Source organism: Antechinus flavipes, chromosome 2 (assembly GCF_016432865.1).
Source record: "Antechinus flavipes isolate AdamAnt ecotype Samford, QLD, Australia chromosome 2, AdamAnt_v2, whole genome shotgun sequence".
In the NCBI taxonomy this organism is placed as follows: Eukaryota; Metazoa; Chordata; class Mammalia; order Dasyuromorphia; family Dasyuridae; genus Antechinus; species Antechinus flavipes.
This window is the reverse complement of record NC_067399.1, coordinates 235,898,306-235,910,988: the sequence shown is the minus strand read 5'-3', so window position 1 is coordinate 235,910,988 and position 12,683 is coordinate 235,898,306. Positions and strand designations below refer to the sequence as shown.

Here is a 12,683-nt window from a genome sequence, read left to right as displayed (position 1 = left end):
ATGCCTACCATCACCTGATGTCCACATCACCCATATAAACAGACTACTAGTTGGCCAACACCACATTAGAAAATGCACGTAACTTATGTGTAGTAATTCAAACCTTTGGATAATTTAGAATTGACAATAATTGAAAGTGAAATTAGAAAGGATAATCTTTTAAACATAAACTGTTTAAATTTATTATTTACGTTGTTCAACGTAACAAGGTATTTACCTTCATCACAATTCACAAAAATATATATTTTTAAAGACTGATCTTTCCTTGCAACAGTCACTCATGGGCTCAATCTCATTGTAACAGGTATGTAATCTTTGAATAACTCCTTTTCTGACCTGGGTTGATTCACTCCTCCTTTGGCACTCCCTACTCCCAAGCAGGTTCCCATATTGGTACTGGACTTAGCTTGGATACTTGATGAGTTTAGTACATTGTGGCTCAGAACTTCTGGGCTCAACTGTTCCACCAACCTCTGCATCCACAACAGCAGGGATTATAAGCATTTACCACTGTACTATGTTCCTTTTCACAGTTTTATAGATTCCCCAAAATTAAATGTAAGAGCTTTTTTTTTTTTTTTTAATAAGACTTTTGTTTTCCAAATTACAGAGAATGCCCAGTAAGAAATTTAAAAACTCACAGAGAATTTTCTACGGACACCAAGACGTTATATGACTTAAGAGCCCATATAATTAGAAGTGGGACTTGAAAAAAATCTTCTCACCTTCTAGTCTGGCTATCTAATGTGAACTGACAAATTCTATTCATATAGAATAATGTGAAGTCAGAGTGTATTGTTAATTCATGCATCCTGTCTCTAATATATTCAGCATCTTTAAAGACATTCACAACAACCTTTAAGACAATCTTGATAGAACTTAGCTCTCCCAGACTGTCTTAACCATTAATTGCATATAAAAAGGAAGTTATCTTTCCCAGACTATCTTAATTGGCCTATCTTTAAGACAGGTCTGAAGACCTGGTCTGCCAGGTGCAGACCATTTAACTCTAATACTCCCCCTGTCTTCCTGCCTTTACACCTGAGAAACCTCCAAGGCTACATTTTCCTATAAAAGAATCGCTTATGATGAAGATTTTTGCTAAGTTCTCTTCAAAACTAAGCCCCTCCCTCATAGTGCCTTCCTTTTAATGGTGCCTCTTTCCTTTCTCCAGCCAACTCTGGTCAGTCTAACCTGCCAGTCAATGGCTTTCTCCCACTCCAAGGTGTATTTCCTTTCTTCTAGTTAATTCACCAGGGGAATCTGTCTTTTTCTCTGCTAACTGTAAACTCTCCCAACTCTATTTCATATTTGCCACTCCTGATGCCTAATTTATCTCTTATTTTGTCTGTAGCCTGTTCTCCTAAATAAACTTTTCTTTTGACAAAGAGAATAGTCATTGTGAATTAGTAACATGTTTATTTCGAACTAGGTAATGCTACCTGGACCTCATCATATATACATCTTACATACACACACACACACACACACACACACACACACATTATTTCTATGCTGTACTTAGTTCTGTCAAGACCAACTTAATGTGCTAAGAAGGAATGTTTATTACTTCATCTAGTAAGCTAGATGAAATTCATTCTTCTACACATAAGTCTTATAGTATTAATTCTATGAATACAAGTGTTTCAAAATCTTCTCTCAAATTTTTCTCTTACCTGACCTAGAAAATATATTCCTCCACCTACAATAAAAGCTGAAATTGCTGTGCCAAATACAGCAAACAGGGTGATGGAACCAATATTCTGAAAGAAGTTACCCTAAAAAAAAAAAAAAAAAGTAAAGAAAAATGAACAAGATAAACTAAAAATAAATTCAACTAATATAGAAACATCTCTTTTTCACATATATACAACTTACTCCTCTGTTATATATTTAGTAAAAGCAGTGGGTTCTGGAGTCATAAGACCCTCACATTCCTAAACCCTTGAGAAACTCATTGGCTATAAGCCTTATTTTCATAATACAAAAAATGATAGTGCTGGACTAACTTACTTTTCAGTTCTAATTTTAATAATTAGCACTGAACACATTAAACCTAGTCCACTCAATTATTCGATACATTTATTTAACCAAGAAATCATTTCTTTTAATCCTCAGGGTTTTAAAAAAATTCCATTAAATGCGTATTCCATTTCATTACATTATTTTCATAAAGTATTCAAGTACAATACTTAAGAAATTATTTAAATTACAAATACATTCTTTAATTGATACAGTCTTCAAAATTTCCATATGATCTTGAAAACTGTGTGATAGGATATAGTTTCTAGGGGAAATGTGGCAGTAGCCTTGAGGCCACTAGGCCTTGGCAGTGCCTAGTTCCATAAACAATGCTAGCTGTCAGATAACCATCTTTTGTTCAGTAATAAAGTTTCTGAGACAATAATGAGGTGCATACCAGATCACTCTTCAACTCTACCTCTAACACCTCTCCTCAATTCTGCCTCTAAGACTTACATTAGCTTATCAGTGATATGAAGCACTGATCTCTCAATATATTTTTTAATTTATTTTTTATTTATATAGTTTTTTATTTACAAGATATATGCATGGGTAATTTTTTTCAGCATTGACAATTGCCAAATCTTTTGTTCCAATTTTTCCCCTTCTTCTCCCCACCTCCTCCCCCAGATAGCAGATAGACCAATACATGTTAAATATATTAAAGTATATGTTAAATACAATATATGTATACATATCCATACAGTTATTTTGCTGCACAAAAAGAATTGGACTTTAAAATAATGTACAATTAACCTGTGAAGGAAATCAAAAATGCAAGTAGACAAAAACAGAGGGATTGGAAATGCTATATAGTGGTTCACACTCATTTCCCAGAGTTTTTTTGCTGGTTATAGTTGGTTCTATTCATTATTGAACAAATGGAACCAATTTGGTTCATCTTATTGTTGAAGAGAGCCACGTCCATCAGAATTGATCATCATATAGTATTGTTGTTGAAGTATATAACGGATATCCTGGTCCTGCTCATTTCACTCATCATCAGTTCATGTAGTCTCTCCAGGTCTTTCTGAAATCCTCCTGCTAGTCATTTCTTACAGAACAATAATATTCCATAACATTCATATACCACAATTTATTTAGCCATTCTTCAATTGAGGCGCATCCACTCAAGTTTCCAGTTTTGGGCCACTACAAAGAGTACTGCCACAAAACATTTTTGCACATATAGGTCCCTCTCCCTTCTTTAACATCTCTTTGGGATATAAGCCCATTAGTAATACTGGATCAAAGGATATGCATAGTTTGATAGCTTTTCTCTAAATATTTTTTCTATAAATTTGTCTTCTTGCTACTGATTCTTTGCTAAATTCTTTTGGAACTTAGCCCACTTCAATTGGCATTATAATTACAATAAACTTTGTCCCTTGACTTGGAGATGGGTTCAAACTTGCAAATTCTTTTGCGATACCTCCTGACACTGATCTGTGACCCAAACCTTTGGAGATCTCCCTTTGAACCTCAACATTTGGTGGCCCTGTATGGGGACAGTCTGGCCTCCCCTGGCTTCATCCCTTCTTGTCAAGGTAAGCCCCCATTCTTTTCTCCCTTGATCCTACAGCTGAGATATCCCAAGCAATTGGGAGAAGGCTTGTCTGGGTGATCGTGAGCTCAGCAGATTTTCTTTGACTGGGAACACCCAGACTTGGAAAGTCTTGCAATGCTCGTCAAACTAACCTTTGTCACCTTTTTCACATACAAAGAGAAATTTTGTGGCTTTTGGCAAAGATGGAACAGTCCTCTTCCACATCATTTTATCTATGTCTGTGTATGCATCTCTGTGCAGAATGTCTGTGTCATCTTTGTTCTGTGAGCTAGATTTTGTTACCTGGAAAGATTTAAAATGCAGCCAACAAGAAAAAACAAACAAACTTTTTTCTGTTAATTAGAATTCTGGGAAAGATTTCTAAATATTCTTGACTCTTACCTTAAAAGAGGGAAAAGCCTTTTTTTCCTGTGGACCCCAGCTCTGGCGAAGCTGGGGGCTACAGAAATAAAGTTAGCGAATTAAAATTATAGAACTGCTAAAATAACATCTTAGCAGATTCTCATGGTTTTGAGAGCAATGCTTAAGGAGTTTGGAAATTAAAAATTCCTGAAATATTGTGAATAATTCCAGGAATTTACCCCATTCTGAAACAAGGGAGTGAAAAAGAAAAAGAAAAAATTAGATAAATAGCAACTTTTTGTTAATCCTTACTTGAATCCTATCCTGTCCAGAGTCCCCTTTCTGCTCTATTGGGAAAGCAACCCAGAAAGTACTAAGGGATGCTCTCTACAATCCTGATCACTCAGCATGCTCCACTCCCCAGAATCCTGACTGCATTTCACTTGTGGGGATTGCTAACAAGATCAATGTAGCCCAAGTCCCTCTGTTTGCTAACTCCTCTCATCTCAGATCAGATTAAGAAAAGAGAATGCTAAAGTAGTATAGACAAACTCAAATGCTGCCTCAGCAACAGCTATGAGGACCCCACACAACTTTGCCCAAACGCCTCCCTAATTTAGCTTGGGGGAATGAAAATGGAGTGGGGATAAGGCCCCATGATCAACATTTCCTGAGCCCTGGCATCAGTCAACCAGCTTTCAGCAGGTTCTGTCCAGGAACTACCTGGGAAGAATTTGGGTGCCCCTGACACCACCCAGAATGGCACTGTGAGATGAGAAAGCCAGTCAGCCTTTGCATTGGGTAAGACCACCATTCTCTGTTTCAGCTGCAGATATGTATTAGCTATGTAGTTTATGGCAAATGATTTTCTCTCTACAGTTTTCTGATTTGTAAAGAGAAATAATAGTTGTTGTGAAGACCACATGATTGCAAAAAGTGCTTAACATAAGACAAATACCATATGAATGTTAACTGCTTTTTTGGATATAATTGCTTCATATTTGATAACTTTACATGGATTTTTAGATGATTTCTCAGAGACTGTAAAGTAGGTCAAATCCTAGGCCTAAGTTTCAGGAAGTCATATGATCTCTATGAAATAGAAATCATTGTTGTCCACTGGTCAATAGCCACTTCCTTGTTCATGAAGAATTCAGTCCATAAAATGAATTTAAAAATCAACAGGATAAGGTTTTTTTTTACTATATAATAAAGTTTCAGCTTCTGTGATGGACCTTGCTGAACTGCCCAGTTAGTGTGCTGGCCCAATTCTAGAAAGACTCGAATAAAGGTTTTCTGTTTTTGTCTAGAGAGGGTATCTGACTAGTCAATTTGGGTAAAGCAGGGGGAAGAGGAGGTCTAGTACTCCATCCCACACATGACGAACATACAATGTCAATATGGAGATAGATGGTGATGTGTGTGTGTATATAAAGTCATTTGGAAGCAAATTTAACTAAATTAATCAAATTCAAATAAATTAAGGCCAGGCGAATAGTGCATAGAAGAAAGAGTCTCTTTCTCTTTCTTCCTTCTTCTTTCCCTTCCCTGACTCAGCAGGGATACATAGACTAAGGATGAAACAGAGAAAAATAAAAACATATTCAGTTCAGTGAAATTTGTTATTTGAGATATAATAGTAAAAGCACTTTTAAAGGAGCTCTAATAGAAGCCCACTAAAGGAATATGTAAATTGTAATCTATTTGTATTGATAGTGTTAACAGAAGACTTAAGAGTTAGGGACTTTAAGAAAACAGAAAAGCAAATTCAGTGCTACTTTAAAAACTCTGGTAACAAACAGCCTTCTTTTGAGTTATCAAAAGTCAAGACTTCTGAGGGTCCTGTCAGTAAAAACTGGCATTTAACTCTTTTCCAGCTTACAAAAGAGAAATGGTTTGTGTGAATTAGAAAATAACCAAATGGCAATTCAGTTTGTCTGGAACATTTAATTAGAATTTAGGGAATCTCATGAATTAAAGTTAAATCAATTTAAAAATCTGTTCTATCTCAATTTTAAGAACTGTCTTGTTTTTCCCTAAAACAAAAAGGAAACTTATTTAAGGGAATGGAAATCCTCTCAGAGAACTTCCAAAAGCTGCAACAGTTTGGAGACAGAAAAAAATTGAATAACTAAAAGAAGGTGGAAAGATTATTTAGCCTTGCTAATCCCATTTTTATAATGCTTTGTAAATATAATCTAAGGAATTAAATGAAGAGGAAATTACAATCAAAACTATTTGGCTATTACAAAAAATCTAAAATTGTTGATTAAGTTATTTGAAATTATTGTCAATATGTTAAACCTAAAATTGGTTAACTGCTGTGTGTGGAACAAGGGTGATGAAGGTCACTTTCAAATATGAGGGGTGTGTAGCACCTTATTCCCCTTTCACAGAGTCGGAGGAGGGACCAAACAGTACAGCACTCTGAAAACACTAAGAATAATTGGGGTGGGCAACTGCAAGCCCAGCTCCTCCCCTGGGGTCTCAGTCAACTCCTCTTAATTTGTAAACTTGCCTGTTTAATTCTGAAACTATCTAAGTAAATAAGGTCATCAGCCCTGAGAAATGAGCCAGTTTAGGATGTATAGTTCCTAAAGAAAGAATCTGTTTATTGAGAATCTATAAGCTTGTTTAATGATTGGTTCTTGCACCAGGATGAATTTAAACTCAAGAAAAAAAAAAAAGAAAAACACATTAAAATCTCCTGTGTGTGCAAGTCCTTGTAAACTTTCAAAAATAATGTATCTAGCCCTAAGCTGTAATTAGTAGAATTTGCTGTTAGAGATAAATCTTTTGGGCCTGTAATTGATATTCTTTTGAGCTTTGAATTTGGGTATAATTGTCTGATGGATCTTTAAGTCAGTAACATACCATTTGAGAGAAAAGGCATAAGTTAAGAGATGCCTTCCTGAAATGTCACAGGTAGACATCTTACCTGGGCAAGAGTTGGGAGGACAACCTTTAGTCTCTGCTCAAGGTCTAATCCTTCTGGCTCAGTTTTCCAGTTCTGTTTCTTTGTTTCTCACCTGATTATTCCTCAGTCTGGCTATGAGGGGGGAACTGTTACTGCATGATCCGCTGTCAAATAAATCTAAGGATGCTTTATGCTGTCATGTATGTGCTCTCAGGCTGAGGTTTGTTTTGATGTTATTATAATCATGTCCTTGCTTTTTCCCCTTATAGCAAATTTCTATAATCAGAGCAAATGATCAGTAGAAGCCATGAGCTCAGTACAAGTATGTAGATGATAGTACAAGATGTAGATAGATCTGCCACCCAATCCAAGAAGCTTCTCTGGCTTCTGCCATAAAAACCCTTAACTTTCTGGCTTCCTGAGGTGATAGTTTTTTTGTCTAAAGGTCCATGTTGCTTACTGTCTGGTAAGTATTTTGTCCATGAATTAACTCCCACCTCCAGTTTGCTCACAGCTGAGTGGAAGCAATCTTATCATTCCCTGAACCTTCCTCAAAGAAACAGCTGTGTACTTTCCTGGGTATGGCTGATTTTTGTAGACTTCTCAAATAAACTTGGTATCTTTGGGGTGACTCTCCTGCCTTACAATGTGGCTTCCATAGCCCTTCTATTTGAGGAAGCCTCTAAACTCACACTAGATCAATGGAAGTTCCAACTTGCCACCAGTTTCAGAACATTTTTGCCCTCAGCAGAATTTTAGAATTGGAGAAAGGAATGCGAGTGAACATTTATACTGACTGCAAATGTGCCTTTCATGTTTTCCATGCTCATAGGACTAAATGGAAAAAAAGGGGGACTTCTGACAGCAAAAAAAATTAAAATCCCTCATTAAGTACGCAAGGGAAATTCTACAATCATTGCAAGGTCCATGGACCTAGAGAGGTTTCTGTTTTGTTTTGTAAAGGATACCAGAAAGGGAATTCACTTCAGACCACGGGAAACAGCTTGCAAATTCAGCTGCCCATGTTGCTGCCTATTTCCCCTGACCATGGCACCTTTAATCCTCCAACTTCCCAACTCCTACACTCCCTCATAAAGCTCCCAGGAACAAGTCCTTGCTAAAGAAAAAAAAAAAAAAAAAAAAAAAGGGGGGGGGGGCGAGGGGGGGGGGGGAGGGGGAAATACATCCTTTCAACTTTTGGGTGGTTTCAAACACTTTCAGACCAACTCCTAATCCGAGAAGTCAATCAATGGAAACTTCTTTTTTGGCCTACACCAAGCTACCTACTTGGGGAAAAAATGCTCTCCAATCCCTCATGAAACCTATTTTCACTGGTCACAAGCTAGGAGAAACAATTAAACAGGTTTGTCAGGCCTGCCCAGTTTGTGCCCAAGTAAATCTTGAAGCCCATCAGGAGAAGGGGTACATATTTAGGGGAGGACTGGCAGACAGATTTTACACACATGACTCTTGCAGGGGTTTCAAACTGCTTTTTGTTTTTGGTGACACCTTTACTAATTGGGTAAAAGCCTTCCCTTATAAGACTGAAAAGGTTCAGAGTTTTTGCTAAAGGAGATTATGCCCATTTTAAGATTATTATCTTGATCCTGTATGTCATCCTTTATATCCAATGCTTTTCAACATCAACCCTTGCAAAACCTTGTGTTCCAATTTTTTTTTTCCTCCCTCCCTTCTTCCCCACTCCTCCCTTAGATGGTAAAAATGTTAAAGATATACAATTCTTCTATACAAATTTCCTCAATTGTCATGCTGCAGAAAATCAGATCAAAAAGAAAAAAAATCAGAAAGAAAACAAAATGCAAACAAAAACCAAAAAAAGTGAAAATGCTACGTTGTGATCCACACTCAGTTCCCATAGTTCTCTCTCTGGGTGTAGATGGCTTTCTCCATCACAAGACCATTGGAACTGGCCTGAATCACCTGGCTGTTGAATAGAGCTCTGTCCATCAGAACTGATCATTGTCTAATCTTGTTGTCACATATAAGGATCTCATGATTCTACTCACTTCATTTAGCATCAGTTCATGAAAGTCTCCCCAAGCCTCTCTAAAATTATCCTCCTGATCATTTCTTATAGAACAATAATATTCCATAACATTCATATACCATAACTTACTCAGCCATTCCCTAACTGATGGGCATCCACTCAGTTTCCAGTCCCTTGACATAGAAGGGCTGCCATAAACATTTTTCTCTGCTTAAATCAGGAATTGTTCATTGTTTAAATATCAAGACCTCTACTAATAAATACTAAAAATATTAGACATTATCCATGGATCTGTACAAAGATTATACTGTCATATTCTAGTATTATTATCAGATCATGGATTTTTTAAAATCTACTTTAGGAAAGTGCACCAGCTAAGGAAATGAAAGCAAGATTATAAAACCAAAATCAAAAGGATAATTTGGATAGTATGCCTGATTTTACTTTACATTTACTTGTTTTAGTTATTTTGTTCTATAATGTGTCTTCTGGTTTTTCTTGGTTAGTATTATTAATCTTTAAAGGAAACAAAACTACTACTGAAGTCCAGTTCTAATACTTCAGTGTAGTATTGTAGGATATTTACTCCAGAAAATTACTCTAGCAGAGCTTATTCTCCTACCTAGATCTAAAAGACTGAGTATGGGCCTGGAGGCAGATTATTTGTCTGTGATCAAAGGTTAAACTTGGCTAAATGCAAAGAAGCTCAATTATTTCAGGGCTAGTTATCTCCAGGTAATAAATTTTTTAAGTTATACAAGTCAAGAAGATAGTCTGCTAAAGAAGTAGATATTTGCTAAATCACAAGAATACATGGATTAAATTATAGATCTCTTAAATATTAGGGTATTAAAGGAACAAAGAATTTTAAAATAACTCATTAAAAGCAACACATTTTATTTTTCTAAAAAAGCATTTCCATCTGTGATTTCCTTTCATCTCAAAATAGCTGCATTTCTTTAAAATCTTAAATAGAATAAACAAATCACTCCTAATATGGCCTTTCAGATATGAAAATCCCTGGCCAATATTAATTTGGGAATTTTAAATGTACACTAAAGTTAAGTATAGAGGTAAACAGTTGCTGATGTTACTTCCTCCTCCGAATGTACCACAGTTCCTTTTTATTGTCCTGCCTCAGTTTCCCTAATTATCCTGCCTCAGCTTCCCTAAATTGTCCTGTCTCAGTTTCCCTAAATTGTTCTGCCTCAATCCCCCTGATTACAATCCCCCTTTCCTAATCATTAGGACTGAGATAATTAAGGCTTGGAGATCTGTTCACTTCAACATTCCAAAAGAGTCATAAAACTCCAAATGTCTTATCTCAGACACCTAATTGGTATCCTCTATCTCTGAGTTCAGACTTCAAAGTTATCAAGAATTTACGATCCTACCCTCCAACCTGTCAGAATCAGATTGATGGTCCCCTTCCTGGAAATTCTCACTCATCAGAGTTTGGACTTTCCCCCACCCTCACTTCCTCTACCCCAAGCTTAGAGCCACATTGCTGACTCAACCAGGGTCACACAACTAGGAAGTGTTAAGTGTCTGAGCCCAGATTTGAATTCAGGTCCTCCTGATTTCAGGGCTGGTACTCTATCCACTGCACCACCTATCTGCTGTCCCTGTGCCCCATCCCCAGCCATATATCTTTCATTGAGAACTCACATTCATGGCTGGATACTTCGAGACAAGAGTCCAATTCAGTCCTGGGGCAACATGGACCCTGTTTTGCCCCTGCATAATCTCTCCCTCTCAAATAAAATATTAAAAACTCTCTAATCTCTATCTTGCGTCAGTTTCTCTAGCATTACACTAAAGGATATAAATCCATTTATTTCTTTATGACAGATTTAACTTTTTTCTTTATATGAAATTTATCAGCTTATATTATAGAAATAGAGGCTACTATACCCTGTAGAAGCATTCTGACTTAGAAAAGCATCTTATTAACATTATCTATGTGAGAACTGCATGGGAATTTAGTTTCCAAATGAATTGGAGAAATGAAAGTTAAATTTGAAAACTGAAACCTAAGAAATGGGAGGCTGAATCTGAAACAAGGAAATAAAAGGATGAAATCAGCTAAGTTTAATGGTAAGTTTAAATTTGAAAAGGAATCCTCTGAATTTTGCCCCCCATTCTTTAATTTCTCCAAATATTATCTTCCTCCATTAAGCTCCCTGAGGACAAGAATATTTGTAATCTAGGGTGGAGAATTAGTATAGGAGATACTTTAGTATAGGAGATACTAGTAAGATAATAAGAGGGGTGGACATTCACACTTTGTAACTTCAGTCACCCAGTTAATGGGAAAATCTGGGGAGGGACTTGCACTTGAGAATAGGAAATAAAAAGACTGGCTTAGAAGTTTCAAAAACATTCTTGCAAAAATGTAAAATATAATATTTTCAGCATTCACCAGTAAGATAATGAAATTCTTAGTAAAATATTTTGTTTCTTAAGTCAATGTTTTACTGTATTTTTTTTTTATTGTTAAATAATTCTCAATTACATTTTAACCTGGTTGAGGTTGCTCTTGGGAGGGTTGATGGTCACAATCAGGAACATATTTGATACCTCTTAAGAGAATTCATATTATAAACTGATTGCATTTTTGTTTTTCTTCCCGGATTATTTATACCTTCTGAATTCAATTCTCCCTGTGCAACAAGAAAACTGTTCGGTTCTGCACACGTATATTGTATCCAGGATATACTGTAACCTATTCAACATGTAAAGGATTACTTGCCTCATCTGGGGGAGGGGGTGGAGGGAGGGAGGGGAAAAATCGGAACAGAAGTGAATGCAAGGGATAATGTTGTAAAAAATTACCCTGGCATGAGTTCTATCAATAAAAAGTTATTGAAAAAAAAAAAGAGAGAGAATTCATATTAGTAGAGCACTTCATTATTTTCAAAATACTTAAAAGAAACTAGCAGGAGTTGTAGCAATGAATGATAATTTCATTTAGACCTGACCTTAAACCTCAAATTACATGAATAAATCAAAATTAAAATTCACATACAAACAAGAAATTTAAAGTGATTCAATCTTAGGAGAAAAAAGTACCACTTAATCAAAAAATGTCCAAGAAAGGATCTAGGAGTATCTAACAGAGTGTCTTTGTTTTATGGGGAAGGAAACAAACCCAGAAAGAAAAAAGATTTTTGAACTGACATTCCTCTGAATCATTTTAATAATCAGGTATTGCTCTATGTGCTTGAAAAACTTTTCTAGGAAATTAAAATTTTTTCCCTAAAATTCTATCTAAACTACTTTGTTCTCTCCAAAGTTTATATGCTCTATTTTAAAATTAAATTTTATACTTTACTCCCCTCCATGTACTGCCCTAGACTGAACTGGAACTGGCTTCCTTGACTTTCAAAAAAAGAAATCTTCACTCCTGAGTCTTCATTTCCACAAGTTGTCCTTCATGCCTAGAATGCTCTTCTTCCTAGCTTCCTTATTTCTTCAAAAAAATACTATCTTCTAGAAGAAGCTTTTCCCAAGTCCTTTTAATGCAAATAGCTTCCTTCTGAAATTATCTTGATATATTTAGTATGTACATAGTTGTTTAAAGGTTGTCTCTCTCTGATTAGAATAGGAACTTCCTTTTTGTATTTCTTTGTATTCTCATAGTTTAGTGCTAAGACTGAAAACATCAATTTTAAAAATTAAAATCATGCACATATTTCTAAGTTCCATAATAATCTATTTATAGTTCCGTTACAGAGTTTTAGAAAATAAAATCCTTTTTTTTTTTTTTTGAAAGGAAAGAACCTTTATTAATTACTCCCTATGTGTTGGTCCTGTGTTAAATGCTG

General features: G+C 35.8%; 1 protein-coding gene across 1 annotated transcript in view; it reads right to left on the bottom strand.

Moving 5' to 3' along the window:
- Positions 1-12,683, bottom strand: part of SLC9A8 (solute carrier family 9 member A8) — a 118,116-nt gene that overhangs the window by 69,985 nt on the left and 35,448 nt on the right. Inside the window, exon 6 of the mRNA XM_051976573.1 lies at positions 1,677-1,778. Coding sequence (XP_051832533.1) covers positions 1,677-1,778 — 102 coding nt within the window. The remainder of the gene's footprint in view (positions 1-1,676; positions 1,779-12,683) is intronic.